General features: G+C 42.6%; 1 protein-coding gene across 11 annotated transcripts in view; it reads right to left on the bottom strand.

The window, feature by feature from the left end:
- PAK5 (p21 (RAC1) activated kinase 5) overlaps positions 1–26,093 on the bottom strand; it is a 178,841-nt gene that overhangs the window by 7,571 nt on the left and 145,177 nt on the right. For all 11 annotated transcript variants that reach the window (XM_073339626.2, XM_073339634.2, XM_078852357.1 and 8 more), the window contains 3 exons: positions 17,114–17,605; positions 15,997–16,130; positions 11,213–11,339 (listed from right to left, as the gene is read on the bottom strand). In XM_073339626.2, the coding sequence (XP_073195727.1) occupies positions 11,213–11,339; positions 15,997–16,130; positions 17,114–17,605 (753 nt within the window). The remainder of the gene's footprint in view (positions 1–11,212; positions 11,340–15,996; positions 16,131–17,113; positions 17,606–26,093) is intronic.

Below are 26,093 nucleotides of genomic sequence, written 5' to 3'. Positions count from 1 at the left end.
GAATGGCGAATGGGCACTGTTAGGGAATTACTGTAAGCCTTGTGTGACTACCTCTAAACTACTTAAAATGAAGCTGATTTTGTGCCTTAGAAATTGACAAAGAGTGTAGAATTATAGGCAGAGCTGAGAGCACCACTATTATTAAGGTGGCCTGACACTTCCCATAACTTTCTAGATGTAGCGGTGATAAATGCTTTAAAAGGTTGATCAAATATTACTCTAAGCGGCACATAAAGTGCAGTGTAAAAGTATTTCCTTGTTGTTGGTCAAATCATCCAAATATATATGACAGCTGCCTTCATGACTTGAAACACAGACAGGATGTGAATATCAGAGATCTGTACAGTAGCTCCTGCGGTGTCACGTTCCCTCATATTTACTTGTTGAGTTACGGAAAACACTGTAAAATTTACCAATTTATGGAACACTGTTGTATTTATATCAATTAAGTACCTAGTGAAGAACACAGAACTTTCCTTTACCATCAATGTGACAACTAAATGGCCTTGTTATACTGTATTAAAGAAGTGTGGTATACTGGAATAGAAATAAACATCTCAGTGAGTATACAAAACCCAAAGCTGAGGTCAATATGCCTCTCCAGTCATATTCTCCAGCGGTTCTCAAACTATGGCGGGGAGGAGCCTCCCAAGGGAGGAACGGGAATGTGTCAAGGGAGGCACAAACTGTGTGCTTTTTTTTTTTAAAGAGCTCCGGCTGTCAGCCCCAGATGGCTGGGGCTCATGCATAAGGGCTGTGCACACCTGGGAGGCACGGATAAAGGGGACCGCCCAAGACCCACCACCCCGGGGCTGACAATCGGAGCCCTGCCACTTGGGCTCAGGCTCTCCTCCTGCAGCGGAGCTCCCGCTATCAGCCCCAGGATGGCAGCAGCCGCGCAGAAGTAAGGGTGGCAATGGGGTGCTAAGTCTGCTGTGAAAAGCGGTATTGAACATCACTTTTCACATTGTCACCCTTACTTCGGTGCTGCTGTTGCCGCAGTGCTGCCTTCCGAGCTGGGGGCCTGGCCAGCAGCCGCTGCTCTCCACTCTGCCTTCAGAGCTGGGCGGCGGTATATGTACTTGCGGGGTTGGGGGGGGGCGTAAGCGACTACAGACACAAAGAAGGGGTACGCAATCAAAGAAGTTTGAGAACCACTGCCATAAACTGGTTTGGTTTGGGCTCTTACATTAAGTCAGTATCAACTCACTGACTATCACGATACCCAGACAACCACCTGGTGATGCTGAAAGACATTTCACATTACATCTGAGGCCAGGCTGGGAAAATTCGTTTCCGCATCACTTTTCCACAGTCAGCGTAGATTTCAGACTTGGTTGTCCAACACAAACATGTGGTTGTCTCAACAGTCAGTGTCTTGCCTCACGGTCTGAAGCATTACTGCCGCGGTGCCTATCTAAAGACCTTCTCTGCATTCTGCTCATTTTCTTTTGTGTTGTGCCAGGGTTCCTCTTTTTCTTAGTGTCCCTGAATCTTACTCATGTGCCCACTGAACCTAAAGGAATTGGGTGCCAAAATCCACTGGAAGTTCTGTAGGTTCCTTTGAAAACTCCAGTCTCTCATGTTTAATTGTACCCTCGCATAGCCTTACACATTCCATGAGCTTATACAGCTCATTGGAAACTTTTCAACTAAATGATTTTTTATTGAAAAATGCTGTCTTGTCAGAACTGAAATGTTTCACAAAAACTTATACCCGTCCATGAAAGTTTCAATAGGATGGTTTCTCAGGTAAAGGGTGGATTTTCTAAAAGGAGAGAGAGCACAAGAGGGAGATGGAAAACCTGATCTGAAAATGGATGTTTTGACCAAGTTGTACTTTGAGGAAACCTTCCAAAGGTTTTGGTTTCATTCGAATGAGGAACAAAAACCAAATTTAGAAACCTCAGAAGTTGTAAAATGGTATAGTCATTTTCTGGACAACTCTAGTTGTGTCTTTGTTTTAATATACATTAAAATGCCACTCACATAACCAATATAAGTCTGGTAGGCAGAACTGATTTTAAATTCAAGTCAAAATCCTAATGCCTAGGTAACATTATGTATATTTGGTTCTCTATTTGTGCTGCCTCCATTTAATATTGAGTGCTCACTGTGACTCCATGCACAGATATGGTGGTCTCCCCACAAGCTGCTGGAGAACATCCCTGAGGAGGTTGAAATGCATCTACGCTTAGCCCATTCACTCAGTCCTGGAGTGGGTTTTGCTGCACCCATGTCCATGTGGGCTTGTTTTGATTAAGTTCACTGTGGAAAACCCACATGCTACCATGGTGGTATTCTAGGACAATAATAATGACAACAGCATTTCCATCATGAGCAACATATCCTGAAAGGCAATTGATGGGCACAGTCACATGTGCATTTAATGGTACTGAAGTGTAACTTTTGAGGCAACCCTTACATAAGGCTCTATCTGGCCATGTCTTGATGGACAAAAGAGGTGTCTGGTTTTCAATTTTATTAACTCAAGAATATTAGCTTAACTTAAATGTAAAATCTTCTTAAGAAGTAGGCCAGACAACAACATGGCCAGCTAAGATTCCTTCAGATTAGCTAGCCTGAGCCTTTACAAGCTTTTATATCATGTCAAACTAACTCAACTGAACTAATGTGATTGAAAACCATATCTTTGTTGCCTGTCAAGACAGGGCCTTTTTCCCCCTCCTCTATACCTGTGTAAAGTGCTCTTAAAGGTAATTTACACTGCAATGGTGTGACGTTCTGTACCTTGGAGGAATACCCTGCACCCCCATGTTCATCCTTATAATATTGTGTGGTATCCAGTGTAAAGTTTGTCATGTCAGGTGTCTTCGGAAGGCTCAAGATACACTGAGCATTGTTGTTATAGTAATGTTTTAGGTTGTAATTTTATGTATATAGTTATGAGGCTGAAAATGTGTCCTCATGACTTAAAACAGGCCCAGGTAAAACTCTCCAAGAGCAGAGGGGCAGTTCACAGCTCATCAGAGCATGTATGGAACAAACCCAGCCCAGCCTCACAGGAACAAAGGACACTGGCCTATGCAGCAACAAAGGATCTGTTGGACTCTCGAGTGAGTCACCCCCATTCCTTTGGTCACTTTGGGACTGTGATGAGGTAATGCTCACCTGACTCTGAAGCGGGGGGGCAAAGCCAAGATGGAAGAAATAACATGATAAAAGGGAGAGATATTTGCCATGCTCTTTCTTTCTCTTCCACCTCCATCTACAGACATCACCACCAAGCGACTGAAGCGCTGATCAAAGGGGAGAGCCTGGCTGAATGGCAACCAGCCAGCTTGTGGTGACAAGCATCTAAGTTTGTAAGGGCACTGAAAGTGTTAAGATCAGCTTAGAATGCGTTTTGCTTTTATTTCATTTGACCAAATCTGACTTCTTGTGCTTTGACTTATAATCACTTAAAATCTATCTTTGTAGTTAATAAATCTGTTTGTTTATTCTACCTGAAGCAGTGCGTTTGGTTTAAAGCATGTCAGAGACTCCCCTTGGGATAACAAGCCTGGTACATATTAATTTCTTTGCTAAACTGATGAACTCATATAAGCTTGCAGCATCCAGCGGGCATAACTGGACACTGCAAGACGGAGGTTGCTACTGTTGTGACTGGGACTGGAGATATTAGGGTGTCATTCGGTTGCACAATCCAAGGAGCAGCTTACATGCTAGAGGCTGTGCGTGAACACCCCAGGAGTCAATGATTGGAGTGACTTAGCAGATCACCAGTCCAGATAACACCAGGGGAATGTCACAAATGGATAAATAACCTCTATGGGAGAAGTCATCTCAGCTAAGCATGCGTGTGGAAAGGAGGAAACTCACTGAAATCTAGGCCAAAATAGGTCTACATGAACGTAAGTGGCATCATCACGCTACCAAACACCTGCAGGAATCTCTCCACTTGAGCTCTGAGGGGTACTTGGTTGGAAATCCTCTCCAAAAGCCTGGCTGGAGAATGTACCATGTAAGAAAATGTCCTTGACACGCCCCATTCTCCCTCTCCCTGGGAACTCTGGCTCCTTAACTGCTTACCTGACTCTAACAGCATGTTGTCCTTCACTGGCTGAGCCAGGAGGAAAGGTGGGATGACAGCTCAAATATGGCTACACTGGCATTCATTCACTGCTTTCCTCCACTCCTGCAGATGGGAAGTTTCGTGGCTGAATTGGGGGGTCCTGTGGCTATGTTCTGCCCTCTGGCTATGTCCAAATTTGCCTTCTTTGACTACACCCTCAGCCTCATCGGCAGGGATGTTCTAAGAGGGCTTAAGGCTATAAAGTCTTCTGATTACCCTCTGCACTCCAGGGGCTTTTTTCTAGTGAAGGTCTCAAATTGCTGCCCTATATTTGACCCATCTGCAAATCAGTTTCTGTTTATACAACATTTAGCAGTAATGCTCTGTTTTCAAAAATGCATGGCTGAAAATTTATGAAGAGATAAAATGTGTGTCTGTGCATACATGTGCTGTACAGTATTAAATGCTTGGATTTATATTGCCTCTGTTTATAAGAGATGCTGCTTCCATGAAAATAAAACGGTTTACTCAATACTCCTGTTAGTAAGATTGAGTCCATAAAGCTAAATATGCGGGTTGTTTTCATTTATTGATGGTAGAACCCAATTTTATCGGAAGCTGTTCTGCATTCAGATAATGTCTACTGCTACCCACAGTACAGGGTAATTGCATTTCCTGGACTCACCTTTTGCCTTGCATATCAGAGATGGAAAACTTTGCACATTAGTCTATTAGAGTTCACTGTAGGCATGTGGCAATTCTCCAAAAAAGGAGTTTAATGTACCCACCCTACACATACCCACACCATATGTAATTTGAAAAGCTGATTTTATCTTTGTTTAGGTGGAGCTATCAAGTGGTACTGTAAGCTCGCAGGCAAGGTGAAACAATACTACCCAAAAAGAGAAACTGTCATTTATTGCAGTACCAGAAACACAGTAGCATGACTCTGACTTTTTACAGTTTAAATTAATTTCTACCCCATAATGTTGTGTTTATGAGTCAAAGCTACTAAATGACAAGATATTAAAAGATCTGAATTGGTTTTGTAGGACCTGTATTTTTTTTTTAAATGATGTGGCAAAAATGGCAAATATCAACATTTTGCAATATATTAACATGAAATGCTTTGACATTGCATATTCTTAATTGTCAAAATAACTCACAAGTGATTATAATAATTGTCTATATTTTTCCATTGAAATTTGATGACCAGATCAGTCTCACACTGAAGGTTTAATTCGGTAACACTTTTGCACAGGATTAGTGTTAGAGATGACAATACACAACTTCTTACTGGGCTTCAGTCAAAGTGCTCACTGAACCAAAATGGCAATTTGATACTAACATATAGATCTCATTTACATCTAAATTAGCACAAGTCTGTATACTTGTACAAAATGGTGGTAGTGGTGGTGATAATGCTAACAACATACGTTGCAAATTTTATCTCTACAGGGAAGTTACAATATATGAAGACATGGAGGATACAAGTCCTCTAAATCTTACATCAAAGAGAAAAACTGTCCACCAACTTTGAAAAGTGTTATTTGCCCAGCAAATCAAAAGAATGCAAAACTACCAAAAGCCACTGGTGCTGGACAGAATTCTGTGATGCAGGCAGCAGAAGTCTGTAGCAATGGCTACTGGATGAGTTTTCTATCACATGGGTTGCTTTCATAAATACATCAGCAAGTCAAATTTGGCACGTCAGAGCTGTATTGAACCCAGGAAAAAAGACAGATTCTTAATCTGATCAGAGAGCATCATGTTCACCTGCTTCTATAACCACCAGAGCAAGCACGTCCTTCAGTGACTGATCCTGTTGCATTGTTTGAGAACACACACATGAGAAAGACAAGAAACTTCATAAAATAGAAACACTTGTGACAGCAACCAATCTAAGGGAGGTAGCACTTCAAAGAGGAGATGATGACACGTTGTGCAGATTGCTAAGATTTGATTGCTAAGGATGCCGTTTACAACATGCCTTTCTTCCTACTTGACTAAAACAAAACTTAAAGCAAATCCATCTAGTTACAGTGCAACAATAGTCACCTTATGACATTGCATTTTATCAGCTGATCTTCTATCTCTTCAATGATTTTATGTACAAAAAGAAGAACCTTCTCCTATCCACGCTGCTACAAAGATATAAAGCCCTACTTCCCTCAGATGTAGAAACTGTAAGCTATTCCATTAGTGAATTACAGGCAAGGTTAGAAAAAGCACTTTGGTTCTGCAATTTTATTCCATGCACAGCATGGACAAGTCTAGTCTACCATGTTCTACACAGCACAATAACATTAGTGGATGCTATCCAAGCTGCTAGTAATCTGAAGCAGGAATTTAAGTTTTGAGTATATTCATCTGGAGAGTGAGCCTGATGGACAGCTTAATGCTACTTCAATCCTTTGATCTGAAATAGCCACAATGAAAACCTCTGAACGTTATCTAAAGCCACGTGACTGCAGTTTACAGATGTCAGCTACTTTGGTGCCTTTACTGGTACAGTAGTTTGTCCTTTGGCTGATAGATAAGGAGGCACATAATTCAGTCAGCAATGAGTATCATCCTTCAGAAGACATTCAAGGAAGGTGCCTCTCAATTGCAGAGTGCAGAGTATGTAACAATTCCAAAATTATTACACCACTGCACATAAGCCTTTCTGCACAGCGACACTATGAGTTTGGGTCTCCCTGTTTAATTGACATACTCTACACCTTCATAGACTCTGCATCAGCTATGATGAGCGGAGGTAGTTCATCACTAGTGTTGCAAAAATGGAAATCGAAAGACTCCAGGGAGGTGTGTACATTCCGAATGGCTGTGTACAACTTCATGCTGGTGGAAATCTCTTCCATGAAGAGGATAATAGTACAGACATCAGTGCAAGAGGCCACTGATGGAAAGGAATTATTTCATTCAGTGGCTAGAATGGTATTTCAAGAACAGTCTGCAGACAGTCCAGCATCATAACAAATATCACTGAAGCATGGGAAAGAAAAGTCACTTATATGTGCTCTATGTGCCAATACAGCTTCTGGATCTCTTGGTGTCAAAGAACGATAGTAGTTAGGTCGCCTGATACAGATGTTTTGATCCTGGCTGTTCACAACTTTCCAAATATGGAACATATTGATAACATGTGGACTGACACAGACATTACTAGCACAGTTGACAGGCGATGCTTCATGTCTGTGCATGCAATTTGTGATGCACTCACTCCTGACGTCTGCAACATACTTCCTGCTGTATGCACATTAACAGGATGTGACTCTGTGTCAACCTTATTTGGCTCTGGGAAAAACTCTGGGTTTAATGTTGTCAAAATAAAGGGAGCTTAACCGCTTCAGAGATCTTGCCAAACTGGGGCAGAGTGACAGACAAGCCGCAATTTCTCCAGCAAGGAAGTTGGTAGCAATGCTGTATGACCACAGTGAGAAAGAAAAGGAGATCACAGAGACCTGAATTGCTTTTGCCTCAATCTAGCCATCAGGAAGGACAAGCCACCAGCCAAACTCTCACTGTGTCAGGACAGTGTTGAAGAGCAGGTCAAAAGAGCATCCTGGCAAACAAAAATCAGGATATCTTCGCACATAGGGAAACCAGATATTGGATCACCAACATGGATGGAAAAATGTGGATGATGAACTACTTATTGTATTCTTCAAGGGCCCTATGGCAACTGTGTTTCCACAAAACCTTATTTGTGCCTGTATCAATAGGGATCGCTGCACAATCAAATGCGTCTGTAGTCAGAACAACTTCCCTGCATACAACTGTGTACATGCCAAGGCAATGAAGACTATGGTAACCCACGGACTCTCGTCAGATCATAATGATGAACAGGATGATGATAATGATGTGGACTAGAAATGTCATCAGTGCTAATCCGTTTCAATGATACCTGTATGAATTTAATATTAGGTTTTGTTTTAGATTGTTGTTGTGATGCTTTGAGCTCACAACAGAATCCATTTTTATGTCTTGAGATAATACTTAAGAGACATAAAACTGAATGCAAATATTTCAAAATGGTCAGTTTAACGTGTTGATGGTATCACTGTTTATCCCCGTGTCTATGATAATGGCACCATTTGACAGCTCCACATCATAGCTCCTCTTAAAGTAGACATAATCCACTTTCAAATGACGTACGATGTGTGCAGAGAGGGTACATTAAGTCGACCAAATCGGGGGTGTCTGCCACTCGCCTACCATGTCGGTCTGCAGTTTGTGGTTAAGGAATGAACCTGAACAGCTCTCTGAAGAGTTAAAGAGGAAGCTCAATAAATTGATGCATTGTGCAGACAAGCATCTTATTATCAGTGCTGATTTGTTTTATTTTGGCTTCAATGGAGATGCTATTCTTTCATGAGGGCAGTTGTTTTTTATAAAATCAGACTGTAGAAATAATTATAGGTATTTACAAAACAAAGCAAATAATATCCAAGTTGTCCAAGCTAAACATATTTTTCAGTTTACAGCAAGGAGAAGAGATGAAATAGTGAATAGTTTGGAAGCTCTTTTGTGGGAGTGTAACAGTTTTTGCATATCTATTGCTCATCCGAGTACATACAAAAAAGACGATTTTCTAAAAAAAGATAATTGCACAACATAGCCATGAAGAAATCTGCATTGCAGATAATAAGTACTAGAGTAATGAGCATAATGAGGCATTGTGTGCAGACCCTGGAAGCAGATCAGATGGTATTTCAGCAACACTACTAGAGACAAGACTGAACAACTTTCACATGTATGGAATTTTCTTCCCATTTAATTCTAATGGGAGTGACCTATACCTACAAAGGGAAGAATATACCCTCTTGGTGGGTGAAGACAATAAAAGGAACCAAATCAGGAGGAATGCTCTTGTAATTAAAGTGCCAGACTGAGGGCTTGTTGACACTAATACGCGGGGTCGATCTAAGATACACAACTTCAGCTACGTGAATAGCGTAGCTGAAGTTGACATACTTAGATCTACTTACCGTGGTGTCTTCACCGCGGAAAGTTGACAGCTGACACTCTCCCGTTGACTCCGCTTGTGCTTCTCATTCTGGTGGAGTACCAGAGTTGATGGGAGAGCACTCAGAGGTTGATTTATCGCATCTAGACTAGACGCGATAAATTGACCCCTGCTGGATCGATCGCTGCGCGCTGATCCGGCAGGTAGTGTAGACAAGCCTTAAGGGTGAAATCCTGGCTCCACTGAAGTCAATGGGAGTTCTGCTATTGCTTTCAATGGGGCCAGGAGTTCACCTCTGGACTCCGAAGACTCAGGTTCAAGTCCCTGTTCTGCCACAGGCTTCCTGTACGACTTTGGGCATCTGAAAAATGTAGATAACAATTCTCCCTTTGCTCCACCCTTTGTCTGTCTTGTCTATTTAGACTGTATGGTCTGTGGGGCAGGGACTCTTATTATGTGCATTGTACAGCACTTAGCACAATGTGGATGCATTTTGCTGCATGAAGCCCTTAAGCACTCCTGTAATACAAAGAATAAGTCAGATATATTGCTCTGCCTGGAATTTGTAGCACAGGATAACCTCTGTGTCCGTATCCCAGTATAATACCAATACCTTACATTTTATCCTAAAGAATCCTTAATATTTTATATGTGGACTGAATAGTTCCCTCCCGGAGGCATGGTTAATAAATGAAAGCCACAGATATTGTGTAACAGTGATGTGGAGGAGCCACGTGAGGGGGAAAAGGGGTTGCGAGGAATGTCCCCACTCCCACAGCTACCCCTTCCACCAAATGGCACGTCAGTCCGGCTGCATGGAAAAGAGTAGAAAGGGGGTAGCCAGTTAGGTAAGGGAAGGGGCAGGCAGCAGCCATTCTGTGTGGCACATTGCCACCTCCAAATTGACCCTAGTACAGCTGAAAAACGGTTTGGTTACTGCTTCACAGAACAGCACTAAGTCCTTCTCTGGGCCCAGTGATCCCTGTCACAGGCCTTGTCTAGACTAGCAAAGTTAGCTGTTGTTGACAGTGGGTGTCAGTCACAGGTATAGCTGAACCAGTGGGTTAACTGCAAGTGCAGCTCAGAATGAACTGTGTTCAGCTCCCCTAACCCGGTTTCTGAAACAATGCTATACACAGTTGTATTTGGCTATCCTTTTCTGTCACAATTGTGTATCAAGTCCCAGGCCACCTTTTCTGTGAGGTGTTTATTAAAGAAAAGAACTAGAGTACTAGCTACTGACACATTCAATCTGGCTTCCACAGAGTTTGAGTTCCAGCTTTGTCTTCCATGTTTACCATGTTTACTCTCTATATCCCACACAGACATCAAGTGACTGAATCATTATATTGCAAATAAACATATAATTTCACCTACACCTTTCACTAGGAACTATTTTTGGTAGTGGAAGGGTACCTCTATAATGCTGCACGCAACTGTTTTTTAAGAAGGTTGTATAAAAATAAAAGTGAAATATAAAATGAATGATCCATACGCTAACAGCCACATGCTACTCCAGCATGTGCATCAGCAGGCTACTAGTGCACAATAGTACTCTGTCATGGCTCAGTGCTACACAACAGAGATTTTATATGTTCCTCTAAAACATCTGTGTAAGCTAGTGGGTTGTTTCACCCACCAGGGAAGGGAGTCAGATTCTATGTCCAAGTCCTTTTTATGGCCATTTCCTCTGGGCTTTGTTTATTGTTCAGAAATAATGGTCACAAACAAAATAAGTCAACTAAAAATGCTGGTAACACTCCTCCACGGCTTTCCCTGCCTCAGCCAGCCAGGAGAAAGAGGACACCCTCTTCTCAAGTGAGGCCTTTCACCCAGCTTCCTCTGCCTTATGTATTCCACCCCTGAGAAGCCACATGATGGGAAGAAATCTATTAACCCTTTATAGGCTGCAGTGACTTACATTGTCTCAGTCTAGTATTGGCTACTGTTGGAGACAGGATCCTGGACTAGAAGGACTATTGTTCTGATATGCTCTGGCAATTCCTGCATTCGTTTGTGGGAAGAGCTGTGAGGCCTGGACCTTCTATAGCAGGCGGAGCCAAGATTAGTATATCATGCTTTCAACAGCTGATGTCTGCAACCCTCCATAGGGTTTTCATTAATTTGGTTACAGGATAGTTACATGGATCATTTGGATTGTCACAGTTAAAGATACAGTAGGAGTGAAAATGTTAAACGCTCACCCTTCCATCGCTCGTGAGAAGTATAGAGTCACTTTTTATATCGCGGTGAATAACCCCTTGATTGTGCAGGCAGGACAGCGCTCTCAGTACAGACAGACAAACTGTAGCTATCTGCTCTTCATTCATTCTGAAGGCAAGAAGGCAAGGCGTGAGGACACATGTAAAAAGAGAGGAAGAATAAACTACGGAAGAAACAGATAAGGACATGGGCCAGCACCTTTGCTGATGTAAGCTGGCACAGCCCCATTCAAGTCAATATGCAGTAGTGATAGACAGCAGCCAAGTCTCTCAAAGGAACTGATCAAGCCCAAATTTGCCGCCCCATCTGCTTCTCATTCTAAGATGTCCTTCCCTCTCAGGACTGTTTACTGCTCTCTGTCCTTGCCAAGGTCAAAGTCACAGACTCTGTCGACTAGACAGCCATATATAGAAACTAGGCTCACCAGAATTACAATGGAAAAATCACACTGAACTCTTTCCAGGGAGCTCCAGCCAATGTGACATGGTGGCATGGGTTGGAAGTTTTTTCCTCTGGGTCAACTCCTAAATGATGATGTTGCTCTTGGAGAGAAGGAGGGGTTAGGAGGCCTGAAGAACAATCTCATATCCTCTCCCTCAAGAGCCACTGGTCACTCCGTGTTGGTCCCCCGCTGCACAGGACTCTATGTAGTTAACTGTCACTGGATCAGAAACTTTGTTTTCATGTTCACAGACTAATAACTTTGTTGTGAAACAGTTCAGGTTGCTCTACATGACACAAAAATCACAACAGCACAGAGATGAAAAGTTAAACTACCCAACAGTACATACCCACTGCTCCTCAAATCACAGGCCTGCACCTTACCAACTCAACTACTCAACACTACAGATCACGCACAACAACCTTAACTCTGCCCCAGATGTCCTGGAGCTGCTAGGACCTCTGAAAGCTGGAGGAGTTTCAGCCCTCCCAGGTGACCCCAACGGCAGTAGATAGTACTGCAGCCAAGCTGCCTAAAGACGCTCCAGCACCACTCGTGACAGCAGGTGGTATTTCACTCTGAAGAATGGTAACTACATGACAGACAGTGTATACAGTCTGACTGAGAGTGGGATGATATCGTTGGGGCTAAGCACCACCAGTCCCAAATGACCAGGAACCCCTGCCTTGCAACAAATAAAACACTGAGATGTGGAAATAATCTCGAGACGCAGAGCCTTCATTCTGCCTTTAAAGTGTGCTTCTGTTCTGAAAAGTGACGGTGCAAAAATGACACCTCCTTGCTGAACAGACAGCTCCCTGCGCAGTGTCCAAGTCATCTCGCTGGACTTCAATAACAGAAGTAAAATTTTATCTTTTTTTGCAACTCTTAGTCTTGCAGAGTCAACACAGAGAAGAAAGTCAACTGGCTTGTCTTCTTTTCTGGGCACTCTCAACTTTTACTAAGTTCCAATCAGTTACATCTGTGCAAATTCATTTATGCCGGTGAGGCTACAGAGGTCATTCTAGTGGGTATGAAGACAATGGGGCTGCACAGGTGTAACTGTCAATTTCCTAATTTTACCAACAGGTCACTTGTTACTGGTGATAATGTGTGAGAAGGAAATAGTTTGACTCTCAAATCACATGTTGAGTTAGCAGGGCTGGGAGCCGTCTTACTTGTAATTAAAGTAAATTTTATCTGCAAATCACTGACAAATGACAAACAGGGAACGCTTTGATGCCACTTTGATAGTCACTTACCAGAGCAGCACTGCACTTTTGTTTCTTTAAAAAATGGAGCAGGTATACTTTTTGGAAATTTAAGCATGAGGAAAAATTTTGAAAACGAAGTAGGTGTGCGGCATTAAATACATGTAATGTATAGCTCAATGTAATGTATTTAGTTAGTCAATTTCCTGTTCTGAAAGAAACTGAAGTTCTTTCATAAGTCCAATAGTTGCCAAGAAGGACAAATCACTACTGGGATGGAATCATGAAAGAGAATGAGCAAGGGAAATGATTCTTGGATTTCAGAGCAAATCTGTGGATTCCCATCCTGTGTGCAATTATGTAGGGGTTATTTCCATTGCTCTGATGTACATTACAAATAAACATTTAACATGATATTTCAAGAAGGGCCTCATAAATCATATGATAAGACATACTTATCCAGTCATCATTTACAAAAACATATGCATTGGAAAAGAAGCCTGTCACATTGCTATACCATCGTTATAATGATGACATTGAAGGGAGTTAGTGAACTGTAAGCCATTCTATCAGTTGCTCTTTCACATCAGCCTTCGTCCACAGAACATCCCGTGGCAGGCGTTCAATGAGAGATGTAGAAACAATCCATAGTTCAGCTGTGACTCACCACGCGCCTTACGCTTTAGAAGAGCCAGTAAAGAGCATGATTCCTGTCTTGCTGGCCAAAGCTCCCTCTATTACACCAAGGAGACTTCTGCTTTCACGCTGCTATGGAAATGTTACAACCTTTCAGCAAAATTGTTGAGAGAAGGTCAGAAAAAGTAAAAAAGATTAAGGAATGACTCTTGTGGTTGCAAAAAACGATGACGGCTCTTAAGTAGCCATTTTCTGTAAACATCTGTTTGCCATTAAATTCCTGTCAAAGGTATTTGGCAGAGTGGTTTTGAAGTTTTGGGGCGGGCAGCGTAGTTAACAAATGACTTACAATGGCCGAGATTTTTTTGCATATCAGTTGAGGCAACACTTAAAAAATAAGTATCTATTTTACAATACCTATTTAGCCGTGACCTGAACATGTTATTAAATTCTTAGATAACTTTTGTGACTGGATTGCTATTCGTTGTTAAACTGGGAGTCCTCTTCTTTGTGTATAGCTAAATTTCCTCCACATAGATGTGCTAGTTGTGTGGTTTCGATTCAAGGAGAAAGGCATTTTGCTGGTTAAATGTAAAACACTTTTCTCCTGCCTACCTTCTTCCTGCGCTGGAAAAAAGGTGGGTGGCAAACAGAGGGAATATGTTACACAAAATCAAATCTGTCCATTCAGAAGGCAAGCTGGAAGATAGGCATAAAGTCAGGAGCTCCATGTAACCTTTGGTACCTGTTTAATTATGTTGATTAGGGGGTGTGCTATTTTTGTAACTGAAATAAGCATACCAGTCCAACCCCTGAAGTTGGTGCAGTTATAGAGGCATGAAGGTTCTTACCCCAGTATATCTTATTTTCCTTTCTGAATGGGAATAGCTACACCAGCACATTTATACACTAGGGGGTATTGTACCACTTTAGCTATACCAGAGAAAGAATTCCTAACAGTAAGAACCTACGTTGCCACTGGTTTAGTTTTCTCTTAACCTGTAGCTGCCTACAGCAGGGTTTACCGCATCTTGCTCAGATACAGCTAGTAAAGAATACTACTAGAGACAGGATACTGGGCTGGATGGAAGACTGCTCTGATCCTACGTCCCTTTCTCCACAATAGTTGAATGAGCAGAGTTATCGCCTCTGGCTGAAGGGCCAAAATATGGCTGGTGCCAACACAGGTGCTTTGTGGGTCAGAGGGCTCAGGAGGCTCTTTTCTTCTCAGGGGTCTCATGAAGGAGGTAGCCATAAAACAACAGCCTGCACTCTACAATGCAAAGTGAAGGGGGAAAGGACATCTTCTGTCGATGGACACGTAGAGCAAGTCTGTGGGGAACATGGCTGTGCAGGCTGGGGGGAGGCCAGAGGAGGAAGGCCAGCCCTGGGAGGAGCTCACCGTAAACTTTTGCAACGAGGTAACAGTGGCTGCCAATAGTATGCTGTTGTCCAGCACCTCTGGAGGTGTTTTGCTTACTCCTGTGTCATGCAGGCATAATGGCTCCAGCCAACATCATTCATGTGGTATACTGACACCACCTCACCTCCCTAATATAGCTCTGGCTCTGAGGTGACATTCTGGTCCAGCTGAAGTCCAGGGGAGTTTTGTCATGGACTTCAGTGGAGTCAGGCTTTCTTCACAGAAGTGGCAATTCAGCCTCAAAGTTCTGGATTTGGATGGGGACAAGAAAAAACAGCGGGGAGAGAGGGGGAAGAAAAAACAAGAGAGAAGGGGACTGGGCGGGATTTCACTCTAACAGAATATATACATTTATATTAGTAAGTGTTGCAAATCATTCTCTCCATCACCTTTCTGCTAAGACCCAAGTTAACATTTCCGTATTTCCCTTGGAATGGTTGGTGAGACACCCCTCATTCCTATGGAGTTCCCTGTGTTCTTTTAGGTGTTAGCTACACAGTTATTGTATGAGAAACACAGAACCCCAACCTTAGCAGATCAAAAAGGACTTTCCATTCACCCTTAAAGAGAGTTGATCAGTATAAAGGTAGAAAAATGGACCTGTTGCATACTGAGCAGAGCTGGGCATTTTCAGTTATTTTAACTGGCTTCTAGACTCCTTTGACAGAAACAGGTTTTTGGGTTTTTTTAGATTAAATGCATAGTAAAGTTCTCATAGTTTTTGCATTTTGTCAGGAGTATGAATTTATTACATTACAGACCTGTCCGCTTTTAGACAGATGCTGAAAATACCAAACCATGTTTAAATCACTCATCAGTTTCAACTGACTCACTGAGTGCTTAAGCTGGGACAAAGCAGGCATGGATTGCACTCAGTCCCACTTTTGCTAACGCTTCCCCCTTTTCTATAAACTGACAGTGGCAGTAAGCATGAGCAAGACAAAGCCAGATATTCCTTCTTGCCCTAGTAGAAGCACAGGATTTACTGCACCTTTGAAAGAATAGGTGCCTTCAACACTAAAACAGTGTACAGATGATGCTAACCAAACATACCTTGTATGCGTCACTATGTCCGTCAAAGCACCACCTTCCAGAAACTCCATAACAACCCAGAGCTCATCATTCACAAGATAGCTGTTGTACATGTCAACCACATTTTCATGATGGTAATCCCTCATTATTACAACCTAAGCAAAAGACAAAGAGTGCATGAGTTACTGGAAACGTTTTGACTCTGGACCATTCTTCTTTTACCTCTGCACTCAAGAAATGTTATGGTGTAACACCCTTGCTAAATCCTTGTGCCTAATTACACCACAAAATGTTTTTCTAACAAATATATTTACATGTTTTCCTGTAAATCATTTCTGAAAGATGGAGGAAGTATCCTTTCTAAATCATATTTGGTGGATAACAGCTTTCTTTTGAATATAAAAACAGGAATGGTTCTTTCTTTTTTTGCCTGTTGCTTGTCCTTTTAGTACAACAGAGATTGTATCAAATCAGTCAAGCAAAGCCTTCTTCATGGTGCCACCAAAGTCAACATGCAGAGAGTTAAAAACACCCTAATAATATACAGCTCATTTGTGACCCAGCTAAAGCAGCAATTGGGGTCATAAGGCATTCATTCCCTTTTGCCCCTGCATTGCTACCCACACCCCAGGTAACAGTGAAGAGCCACCCTAACCTTGCTGCTGAGCAGGAGTGGGCACAATAAGGCAGGGAATGGGCAAAGCCTTGGCTGCATTGGGGTGCCAAGGAACATATGCTGGGACAGATTACAGACCCGACCTCCCTTCCCAGAGCAGCGGGGAACCAGGCGACTGACTCAGAGCATCTCCAGCTTCAGGGCAACAATGCTGGGCTCCTGGCAAAGCTATGACTAAGCCCATAGTGAGATATTTAAAGGAATAGCAGAATAGAAAATAAAATGAAGTTTTAGATTTGTTTACAAAAGTGACAAATATTCGGCTTGATGGTCGGTTTATCACCTGCCCATAGTAAGGGGCCACCCAAAATGGAGACTGTGACTCAGGAAGTTACAACTGAACTCACCACCCCCACCTTAGGAGGCTAAAGCCTTATCCACTGGGCACTGAGGGGATTTCCGTTTTGTTCCTCTCTGTGATCAGTAACCTGCAAAATTGTCGCCTCGTCCAAAATGGCTTACCTCATTGAAGAGTAATTCTCTTCTTTGCTGTTTCCTGAGATCCATTTTCTTCACTGCAACTTGCTTTCCAGTGTGCTTCTCAGTGGCAATGCAAACGATCCCCGTGGAGCCTTCTCCTATTTTGATAAAGTTGTCCAAGTATTCCCTGGGGTCGCCGGGACTGACAACAAGCTGAAGGGCAGCTCTGAACTGTTCATGTGACACCCTGGAGGGCTGCTGATCGGAGGATGAACCCCAGCTAGGTGGGGGATAAGCACCTGACGTGATACTTGGGGAGCTTGGGTAAGAAGCCGTGGAAATATAAGGAGAGCTTGACTGGAGGGCAGGCTGGTGATAATGAGAAGCTTTGTGATAGACTGAAGGATACTGGAAGCTACTACCTGAATAGCTAACTTTGCTTTGACTTTGAGGTAGCTTTGTTGGGCCTCTAGGGTAGGTATCTGATCCAGATAGTGGTGGGCTAACTACCATCTGTGCTCGATCGTAATCCACCTGCAAAAATTAAAACAAGGCAAAGTTAACATGTTGTATTCAGCATTGATCAATGGCTGAAAATAATTGCAGATATTATGAGCATTCTAAACCTTATGTTATCAATGAAGTCAGACCTCAATTCCTCAGTACCATAGCGTGGCCACCTCCACCGTGATTTCTCATTTCTGAGATCCCTACTTGGTTTTCCAACTTTCTCTTTTTGTGCACATTTAGTAAAAGAAAGCTCTAATCACAGACCCACTTGACACTCCCATTCCTCACCCCCTGCTTGGTTCTCAGCATGTTTCACTCTCTGGACCACCAGGAGGAACTCCAAGGATCACAACACAATGGGTGCATTGGCAGTAATTACTGTGCTCAGGGGCACTGGAAAGACTTGTGTGTAGCTGCCATCCAGCATCTGTTACCCAGCTGATGCCTGTGCCACACTGTCATCCTTACTGCCATGCTAGCACCAATTTACCTGCATCACAACCTGTTAAGAGCGGAGGCAAAGAGATGCACAGAGGAAGCCATTTGCAATGCACAACAAGTTTTATAGGTCCAGGAGCTATGCTACATATTCTTGACCACAATCTCCTGGTACCTGGACTATTAACTATTTACAGATATACAGATACAGACCACTCCTAGAATGAAACCAGGAGTGACTGGGAGCTGGAAAGTTGTTCCCACTCCAATGGTCTGGGTGATAAGGCCCTGCTAGCATTGGTTGTACTCCTGTGCAATGTGACAATGTGGCCAAATGACTGCCACTATTGAAGGGAGTGGGGGCTGTCAGCATAGACAGACGTGTTTCGATTGGCTAGATCCCAGTCACATGCAGGGCAAACTGGACCCGGCCACCAGCTTAAAATTTCTTCCACTGATGGCCCACCTCTCACCATTTCTAGTTACCTGCCCTTTCCTACTGATTGTGGAGCAGACACTTCCCTAACGGCTCCGTGTAGATAGACCACTGCACACCAGCACTGGTCCTAGCTTCCTACAACAGCACCGAAGAAGGAATGTAGGGTTATATGGCTCAAATGACAATGGTGCATTCATTTCAAATGCCTTGCTTATACGATTCACACACTATAATTCTTCAGGGTCTTCCTTACAATTCCCCAAAACTGGTATTGCACCTATTGTTCTTCCCAATAATCTGAGCATCGTTATAACGGGCAAATGCTACAATAGATTAAACAGACAATAAGCAGAAACCATGAAAGTTCAAACTAAGGGGTGCAGGGGAGCGTAGTGATTACATGAGCCTATAACCTATCTGAAATGGGTGTTTGGTCTTCATCGTTTTCAAAGCGGGCTTCCTTCAAGCAAGACAGAACGAGCAACAAGGAGACTAATTTAATTTCTTTAATGATTCTCCAGAATGACAAACTACTTAACTGCAGTGTCATACAACCCCTAATTTTCCTTTGAAATCAGAGACAATCTGGGAAGAAATTATCTCAATAGGAGGCTTTAAAAACCCCCACAAGTGTCAGCATTATTCCTTTGATGGAAAAACAACTAACACATGCCCTATTTCCACTTAAAACTTCCTTTGCCTTAAAGTGTTTTCAAACTTCTTCTCTGTAAAATAAATGAATTTTTTACATTCTCAGACAAGATGTTTGCTCATCCATACCTCTAGTCAAACCCAAAAGGTATGGGCAAAAATACATGTAAGCAATTTTTTGGAAATGAATCTCTGTTTACAACATAGCAAAAATAGCCCATGACAATGTGTGTAACATCTCTGAGGAGGGTGCGTGGTGCAGAGACAGAGGCTCATGATGTAGCACAATTACAAATAATTATACCTATGAATTCATTTAATCAATCAAATCCACTGGCGGTGCACCGGGGTGGACAGGGCATAAAACTCTACACAGCTCTCGGTGGCTACTATTACTGCTGGCTGTCAGCCAGGAGTCCCCTGATCCGTGTTAGTTAAGTGCACATTAATCTGAATTTGGCAGCGTAATCAAGGACCCAACTGAACTGTGAAATTGAATTCTGCAGTGGAACATCATTTGACCATTTTATGCTACGGCTGAAAAAAGAAAAAAAAAAAAAAACTACTGCAGCATCAATTTATCACTGTTGCCTGCTGCACGGGAGAGAAGGAGTTTGTAGCCGAACTCTACTCAGTGGGGGAAAGAAACCTCGACGTGCCAAATTATATCAGTGTTTTGCAACATTCTGTGTAAGACACTTGCCCATCTTTTCATGCAGCTTCGAATGGGAGGAGGGTTTGCACGCTCTCAAAGGGCTGCTTAAATATTCCTCTTTGAAACGTGAAACTGAGACATCTTCTTTAACATAAAAAGAACAGGAGGACTTGTGGCACCTTAGAGACTAACAAATTTATTTGAGCATGAGCTTTCATAAGCTACATTGCATCCGATGAAGTGAGCTGTAGCTCATGAAAGCTTATGCTCAAATAAATTTGTTAGCCTCCAAGGTGCCACAAGTCCTCCTGTTCTTTTTACGGATACAGACTAACACGGCTGCCACTCTGAAACCTTCTTTAACATGACTCTTTTGAGTCGTCGCAACCAATAATATGTAGCATGCACAAAAACACCAGACAGCATCATACTTAAAGTAGCAGCTTCCTGAGAGAAGATTTTTATACAAGGTAAAGATACAAATAATTATAGGAATGGATCCATTTGATCCATCAAGCAAAGTTTTCTATAAACTGCAAAGGCTTAGAGACCACTAGGGACTCTGCTGTTGCCAATCTAATTAATGCGCAAGGTGCCCAGATACTCTGGTGATGGGAGCACCTTACACATTTAGATCAATGCATACATATAAGTCAATTATTTGAAATTTAAACTTAAGGATGGGATGGGTTTTCAGAATTTTAAAATGAAAATTAATCAGTTCAGCAAAACTCCTGAAAAATACAGTGTACTTGCGGATACATTTTGTAGCATTTGATAACCTGGCTTACAATACCATTCAAAACCATTCATTTCTGGAATACAATGAAATGTAACAAAAATACACAGGGAAAAGCCATTAAATCAACTAACTTCTCATTATTAGCCACATCGTAATACAGTTCTTCCCATCACTGCACAATTGAACAGATACTATTTCATTAATGCTTCTATTTATATTATGGTATTCAATTAGCCTCCCAAAGGAAACCCTTTAAAAGACCATAAAAAAACCTCAGCACAGGCCTCATTAAAAATCAGGTCAACAGGGCAGATTAGGTTCTGACATGAAATCCATCAAGGCGCTGCACTGTAATGGAACACGCGTCTGCTGCTGTGCGGGTTGGTTCACTGCCTCACAATGCTACTCAAATGTGTGCGTGCTCATTTCAGCACTGAGGCCTTTCAGTTGTTACAAAGGGGGTATCGCAAGGTGTTTAAAGTCATTTTACCTTTCATGTTGATGACAGTAATGCGTATTTTGTAACACCAGAAATTACAGACCGTTAATATGGTATTAGGAGGAAACACCTGCTTATTCACACGCAAACTAAGACCCTGATCCTGTAACATGATATACAGGGGAAGACCCTTCACCCGTGTGGAGTGCCGCTAAATTATTCATAGAAGCAGCCAGCAGGAGCACTGTAGAAAAGGCCCATCTCAGAAACGGCTGCCCCAAACCCCCAGCTGAAGAATTTGGTATCCTATGGGAGGGAACCAAGGTGGAAAATAAGGACGAACATCCTAAAAGGGGAGCCCCCTTTCCACAGAGGTAGAATGGCCTGAACATTGATCATGAACCTAGTCCCACCAGGAGATGGGGATGCCACAGGAGGGTGCAGAGAGGCTGTGGTGAGAGGAGATTCAATCACGAGACATAATGATAGCTAGTTATATGGTGACCGAGAACTGCTTGGTGACTTGCCTGCCAGATCCAAAAGTGGTGGGTTGAATGCTTACTGGAGGGCCCAGGGCCCTCAACCCCTCCTGCACCCAATTCTCTTCCCAAGCCCAGAGCCCCCTCCCACACTCTGAACCCCTCGGCCTCGGGGTGGGGGTCTCGGAGAAGGGGTGGGGCAGGCGGCAGGCTTCGGGGCAGGGAAGGGGCAACGGTGGAGACTAATGTCCAGGGCTTCTCCAGTAGAGATCACTGAAATGCTTCCTCTGCCACACACATGATGAGCTGAACAGGGATAATATCAGGGTTTCAATATGTGAATGAGAAGATGCCATAAAAAAGGAAGGGGTTATCCTCATTAGTCACTGAGAAAAGGAAGGGAGAGCCTATACTTAAGGATTGGCTCCACCTTAACTAAAAAGCAAGTAGCCTGCAGGCACAGAATATCTATAAGAAATGTAGGGTGGGGAGGTATAATTTAAACCAGGATCTGGGGAAAACCAGCCAGGTGCTGAGGAGCAGTCAAGTTAGACAAAGACTTCTGTTAGGTATTGCAATAAAACAAAAGGAAGCCGATGTTGGGCAGTGATGGATGGGATCACACAGGTAGATTCCGGAAAAAAACCCCAACAAGGTTTCACATAAAGGAATTAAAAAATAGGCATACGGTCAAACACAAAATCTATAAAGGACTGTATACCAAGAGGAGGAGCTTAAAGGAAAAACAGGTGAACTAGAAAACCTGACAATAGAAGAGGACCTTAGCCTAAGAAGCATTTCTGGAACACAGTGGAATGACAAAGACTGATGGGATAATGTAATATCTGAGTATCAACCAAGCAGGAAGGATATATTAGGCCATGGAGGTATGGGAGTACCTAAAAGATTCCACTGAACCTAATGAGATATTTCTACAGCGAGAGAGCATTTCTGTCCATACAGATCCTATTGTAAGGTCAAGTCATAAGAATACACACGTTAGAAGGGTTATACTGCTGATCTTCAGACAGTTGGAGGAGATCAAAGAAGCAACTAAATCTAATAATGGCCCACTTCAGCTACTTGCAATATAAAATGACCAAATGTCTCACTAGGGTATGATTTAGGGAGCAATGTCTCGACACCTTTTACAATGGCACCTCGAAACAGCTACTTTTAGAGCACAAAAGAGGAGAAGCTACTCTCAGCGGAGTCCTAAATCTCACCCAGGAGTTGATTCAAGAAGTAATTATAGTTGATCCATTGTAGCTGAGGCCTGGCCTGACGTGAGTGATTAACACATGGGGAAAGGCCTTATTTTGTAGAAGATAGGATTAGGGAGGTAAATGAATTATTAGGATGAAAACAGGACATTTGTGCTAAATAAGGGAAGTACGTAGGTCAGTAGGCTAAAAAGACTGAATGTCTGAGCCAGCTAAGATAAGAGAAAGAACACCCAGGGAATTATTTACTATGAACTAGATAACAAGGGACAAAATAAGTTAGGAATGAAGAGATAAAATAAAGAGGAAGTCGAAACATGGACAGCGTGTGGACAGCAATTCTGTACCAAGTAACCAAGCCAAGCCTAAAATGTATAATGCGATGTATAGTAAACGCAATGAGATGTTTATTTGAGCATGAGCTTTCGTGAGCTACAGCTCACTTCATCGGATGCATGCCGTGGAGTGAGCTGTAGCTCACGAAAGCTCATGCTCAAATAAATTGGTTAGTCTCTAAGGTGCCACAAGTCCTCCTTTTCTTTTTGCGAATACAGACTAACACGGCTGTTACTCTGAAACCTGCAATGAGATGTGTCAATGTATATAAAGAGAGAGCGTTTCTGTGTAACTTTGGAGCTATGATGTACCCTGCATCCCACCCCCCCATCCCGCATTTGAGTCTGATCAACTCAGGGTCCCGTTGCTCTATGCTAAATAAAGATACCTGAGTGACGAATTCTGGAGTCAAACTGAGTTCTTGGGAAGACGAGTGGAAAGAGTTCTTGGAGGGAACCCCAACTTCCATTACATACTTGTAGCCACACTGTAATTAAGTTCAACATCCTCAGAGGAGGGGCTGTATCATAAACTAGCAATGCGACTTTAATCTTTAAAAGGGGAATAAAAAAAAAAAAAGGTGAAGAGGGGTAATCCAGAAAAGACCCTACACATGACTAAAGTAAAATCCTTACACTCCGGAGGGAGGCTTCTGTAGCATAGGACAATAGAGTCTCTAGAGGTATGTGCTCCCCTAAACTAAAAAGGAAGCAAGAAGGTAATACGAAACAGAAGAGATTAAATCATCACTTGATGATTGCCTGTTCTGTTCATCCCCTCTGGGGCACCTGGCGTTGGCCACTGTCGGAAGACAGGATACTGGGCTAGGTGGACCTTTGGCATGGCCGTTCTTATGTTTCTGAAGTTTAAATGGCAAGAAGCAAGAGATTAGGAAAAGCCAAACAGGTAACCTTCAAAAATGGAAATCCAGCCCCAGTGAAGCCAAGGGAAAGGAACAAATTCTGGTAGTAAAAATGTAAAATGGAAGTTAGGAGGGTGAGGAGGGGATTTGAAGAGCAAATAGCCAAAGACGTATAAACAAATAACAAGAAATATGTATACCAAAAGCAGGGAACCTGTAAGAGACTTGGGGGGTCTTTGAGGCAGCCAGGGAACAAAGGGATATGCCTAAGGTGGACAAGGATATTGCAGAGAAGCATAATTTTTGTTCATCAGCCTTCAACACAGAAGAAGATACCTAACTCAAACCTACACTTCTTAGCTAGTAAAATGTCAGAGATTGGTATCCTATTTACCCCCTCATGACTGAAGAACAAGGGGATATGTAGTAAAACTGAAAAGTGACACATTTAAAGCTGGTAAAAGTACAGCACACATTATTAATCACTGGAACTCATTGCCACAAGGTATCATAAAGGCCAAAAAATTAGTATGCTTAAAAAAAGGATTAAATGTTTATATAAACATCCACATCTATATCAGCTAGGAAACAAAATGTATACAGGCTATAAACCCTCCTGGTTCAGGGCAAGTTTGACTTCAGTGGGCTTTGGATCAAATCCAAAGGGCACAAACCAACCTCTCACTGAAGGAGGTGAGGAAGAAACTTGCCCTACCTTTCTCTAAAGCAGACGGTGCGGTCCACTGTTGGAGACATGATATCTTCTACTTGGACCACCAGTCCCAGCCGATAAATTAATGAGACAGTATGCATGTGTGAAGAGCCACCTTCCTGGATCCCATTGTAAAGTTGGAGTTAAATACATAGGGCCAAATACATCCTTGGTGTAACATCACTGAATTCACTTGATTTACACCAGGGATGAATCTGAGGTACATGGCATATCAGATGAAACAGCTGCAAGTAATAGTGAACTAAATCTACCCTTCAGACTTATTAGCCGTAATGACTATTTTTCCCGAATATATTTTTAAAGCCATGCATTTGTGTCTGCAGATTCTTTCAATACATACTTTTTCCTTTTTAATTATACTTTAAAGGCAATCTCAGTGGTAAGATAACTGATTCAAGACCCGATTCTCATTTAGTAAACTCATTTAACAAACCATTGTCTCGCTAATGCCTCTCTGAAGAGGAAACTCTCTGGCAATCATCTGTAGACAAAACACTGCTGTTCAGTTCCTGGGGTTGCTGATGGGGTTGGGAATCGTAACTGCTGCATAGAATGGTGAATCATTGAGTATCGAGTGCACCACGGTTGTAGGAATGTTTTCAGAGTTCTAAGGAACGCATAGCTGACAATGAATCTTGCAGGGAGGCACTTTTTCCAAAGAGCCTACCGTGCACTGATCCTTCTAAAATATACCTCTTTCTACAGTCCTGTTTAAGAGACCAATCCTGCAAATTTAAAAATTTTATTAAAGCCAATGTTAAACAAATTATATAATACATAGGTTAAGAAAAGCATAGTGCTTGAGTTAGCCACAGGTGACCAAAACATCCCTTAAACATAAATGACATTGCTTAGACTTTGCTTAACACAAATGAGCACCAAAGGGGCAATCGAAGAGACTTCGTGGCTGGGAACTCTTCTGTCCCCTGGGGTTTGGCCAGAAACCCAAAACCAAACCGCTTGCCCGAATTTAATTTGGGCTAAACCTCCTCGGTTTACTGCTAATAGGTCCGAGCACTAATTAGAACTCTGGGTGGCAGCATCAGCAGAGGAGCCAAGGAGTGGGTGAGCATTGAGTGTGAACAAGCCTTTCACATCCCTCCGGCCTACGGTCACAATATATTTCTGGTAGAGCTTCAACTGCTGCTTTCTGTTCTGGAGGTAAACAGAATCAATTTTCCAGGGCTCTCAACCCAGCCCATGTCATGAGCATTAAAATGTTCCATTATACAACAATGAAACAGATCTCATCCCTTGGAAGAAGTGCTCAGCACCTGGGAGCTGCAAGCACTCAGCAAGTCAATACTGAAAAAAACCAGGCCGCTTTTTACTTAGGCATCTGAATGTGGACTTAGATGTCTCAGTGTAGGCCCCCAAGTTTGTATATTTTGGCCATTTTCCCCTGTATAACCCTGAGGAACGAGCTATGTGTGATGCTGGTAAGCCAAGTGTCAGCTGTGGTCAAGACCTAGGCGTCAGCTGAGAACTGACGCACTCACAGCTGGAAATCAGTTC

The sequence above is a fragment of the Lepidochelys kempii genome, chromosome 3, assembly GCF_965140285.1.
Source record: "Lepidochelys kempii isolate rLepKem1 chromosome 3, rLepKem1.hap1, whole genome shotgun sequence".
NCBI lineage: Eukaryota > Metazoa > Chordata > Testudines > Cheloniidae > Lepidochelys > Lepidochelys kempii.
Note: the sequence above shows the minus strand (reverse complement) of the source record. Positions and strands in the feature narration are given on the sequence as shown.